General features: G+C 34.5%; 1 protein-coding gene across 5 annotated transcripts in view; it reads right to left on the bottom strand.

Annotated features, from left to right (window-relative positions):
* Window positions 1-521: 521 nt before the first annotated feature.
* Window positions 522-2,583, bottom strand: part of SYNCRIP (synaptotagmin binding cytoplasmic RNA interacting protein) — a 24,855-nt gene continuing 22,793 nt past the window's right edge. For 2 of the 5 annotated variants that reach the window (XM_071548714.1, XM_071548711.1), the window contains exon 12: window positions 522-2,353. In XM_071548714.1, the coding sequence (XP_071404815.1) occupies window positions 2,315-2,353 (39 nt within the window). In that variant the 3' untranslated portion in view covers window positions 522-2,314. Of the gene's footprint in view, window positions 2,357-2,403 lie in introns of those variants that run through there. The other 3 variants (XM_071548712.1, XM_071548710.1, XM_071548715.1) reach the window with 2 other exon arrangements.

The following is a 2,583-nucleotide window of genomic DNA, read 5'->3' on the forward strand; positions in this document are numbered from 1 at the left end:
AGGAAATCTGAGGACTTTCCTTTTCCTAGAGCCCCCAGTGTTTTTCCTTCATAGCAAGTTCAGAATTGGTTTCCACATCTTGACAGTGTTCCTTATAAAACCGTATGACAGTCAAAGTGCCAGTAGGCATGGCAACCTCTTTGAAGGGAGCAGTTAAACTCCTTGGCACTGGGAATGCCAGCACCAAGGATTACATTGAAATTCAGAATTATACTTAAGGCTACAATTAGCAAACTCGCTTTCCATAAGTCTAATTACTATCACTAGATTTGAAAATTTAGAAGCTAATGCAACTGTATAGCTTTATGCTCAGATTTGAGGAAAAAAACCTTTCCTTCAGCAAGGGCAGTATTTCAAACTGTGGTAGCAAACGTCTTTTACGCACTGACTACTCATTTCACCATTGTTCGCTTACTTTGTCTTAAAGTTCAAAACTGGCAAGGCACATTTACATATTCCAATGAATACTTGACAATTTTAAATTACACTTTATGTCCCAGCTATCCCAGTAATTGACATACAACATACTAAAATGGTTTATTAAGATAACAAAAAAAATCAATTAATGTGAAACATACAGGCTATTGGCAACCACTATTCTAAAAATTATGTAAATACAAGTAAACATACTGAAATGTGTGCGATTCTAAGTTTTTAACCAGAAGATCTCTGTACTAACACACATTTATATTAATGACACATAAAAAAAATAAAAACTTTATTACAAAAATAAGTTACACTCGCCTCCAGCTTACAGTATAAAACAATTTTATTTGCAGGAATGCAAAATGATTGTTTGCCATGAGCATTTTCAACATATGACATATCTAATTTTGTTAAAATTTGCATTTACTGGGGGAACTGGTGTGTATAAAACCTTAATTAGGTATAAGCTTCAATTTTCATTGTGGTGCCTATGGGTATGTAGTATAACTGCAGTATCCCTTTGAGCAGGGGGTTAAGGGAACTCTTTATGCCAAGTCCAAAGTAAGTCATAGTTTTATCTATCTTTTACCTATATGAAGCTGGACTTGGCAAGGTTCTTCTGTTTCTACTTCGTCTTTTTTTTAAGGGTGGTTCAATAGAGGATGCTTCACCACTGAACACTCACTGTCATCAAGGTGCTTTAGAAAATTAAAAACATAGCACAAATGATTGTACTCTACTCTACTCTACAGGTTATCATGATCTGCGTAAAAGAAATGGAAGGCTGATCCACATGTTTTTACAGTGATCAGCAATAAGAAATGCACTAATGAAAACATACCTTTTACCTAAAAAGCTAAACTACAGCCATATACTATTCTATGATTTATGAAAAACTTCAAATGTCAGGCTTCACTGTACAGTTGTCAGTTTTAGTCTGACCTTTTATAAAGGGACACTGCAGTATTTAGTACAAGTTGCTGATGCACTTTTTTTGAACATCTGATGTCTTACAAAAGTAACATCTTGCTAAACTATTATACATCCAAATAACTACAATATCTGAAGAAGCAAGGCTGCTTTTTCAGCCACAAAATACGACAAAAGCAAGGCCTGTTATGATGGTCATGAGGAAGTCTTACAAAGCCTCTGGAACTAAAGGCAACTAAGAATGTTACATTTGGTATATTATAATCTTACCCTCATATCATATTAAACAAGCCTTGCTTTTATCTACAAAGATTTTCTATGTACAGTACAGACAGGGTATAGTTCAATCCTCTGCTACTGAGGTAGTTAACCAACCCTTTAAAAAAGGTTCTGAAAAGAACCACTATCTGGAATGCCTGACTAACCAGCTCTGATGATTACACCTGAAACTGCTGTATCTGAACACAATTCGTAAGTGATTACTATATAGACAATCATGATTAACCTTCATGAGCAGAAATAAAACTTAAGGATACCAATGATGGTATTCATCTATACCACTGCAATAAAAATTAAATGCAAGAATTTGTGAATACCACTTTTGGAATCCTTAACTAAGAAAACTTGGGGGAAAAATCTACTTAAAGCAGATTTTTTAAAGAACGACTTTATTCTTTATTAAGATACCATGCTAGATGTTAAGGATTTTGTTCAACACATTGGGGAAATAGAGTAGCTTTAGTTTAATAACTTCCACTGCAGAGAAAACTGTTAAAGAAATTCATTTCAAAGTCCAAGTATTAGTTCAAATGTCCCATATTTGAATCCATGATCTTCGCAGGAAGGTCTTTTGCAACAGAATATGCTCCTATACAGCTGAGATATTTAAGGTTGCTTGATATCCTTACCATTACTCCACTGCAAGCTTCTGGTGTAATCCCACATAGCAAGTCAGTCTTCATTGTAACAGGTCAGGACCGGCCTCGACCCCTTTTCCCTGCTAGCCAGGTAACAAAAGGAATCAATTAGATAAATCATTTTAAACTCTGGTCTGTACATTTGTTAACATAAAATCTTAGCAAAATGAATTATTTTTAAATAAAACTACTAGACAAGAACATTCTGCCTTCTGATTGCCACTAACTTTGGAATTTTGCTATGGGTGTTATAACACTTTGTCACAAACTGGTATTATTTAAAAAGTTAAGTTTTAAACCTTGTATCGCC

The sequence above is a fragment of the Pithys albifrons genome, chromosome 2, assembly GCF_047495875.1.
Source record: "Pithys albifrons albifrons isolate INPA30051 chromosome 2, PitAlb_v1, whole genome shotgun sequence".
Taxonomy (NCBI): Eukaryota; Metazoa; Chordata; class Aves; order Passeriformes; family Thamnophilidae; genus Pithys; species Pithys albifrons.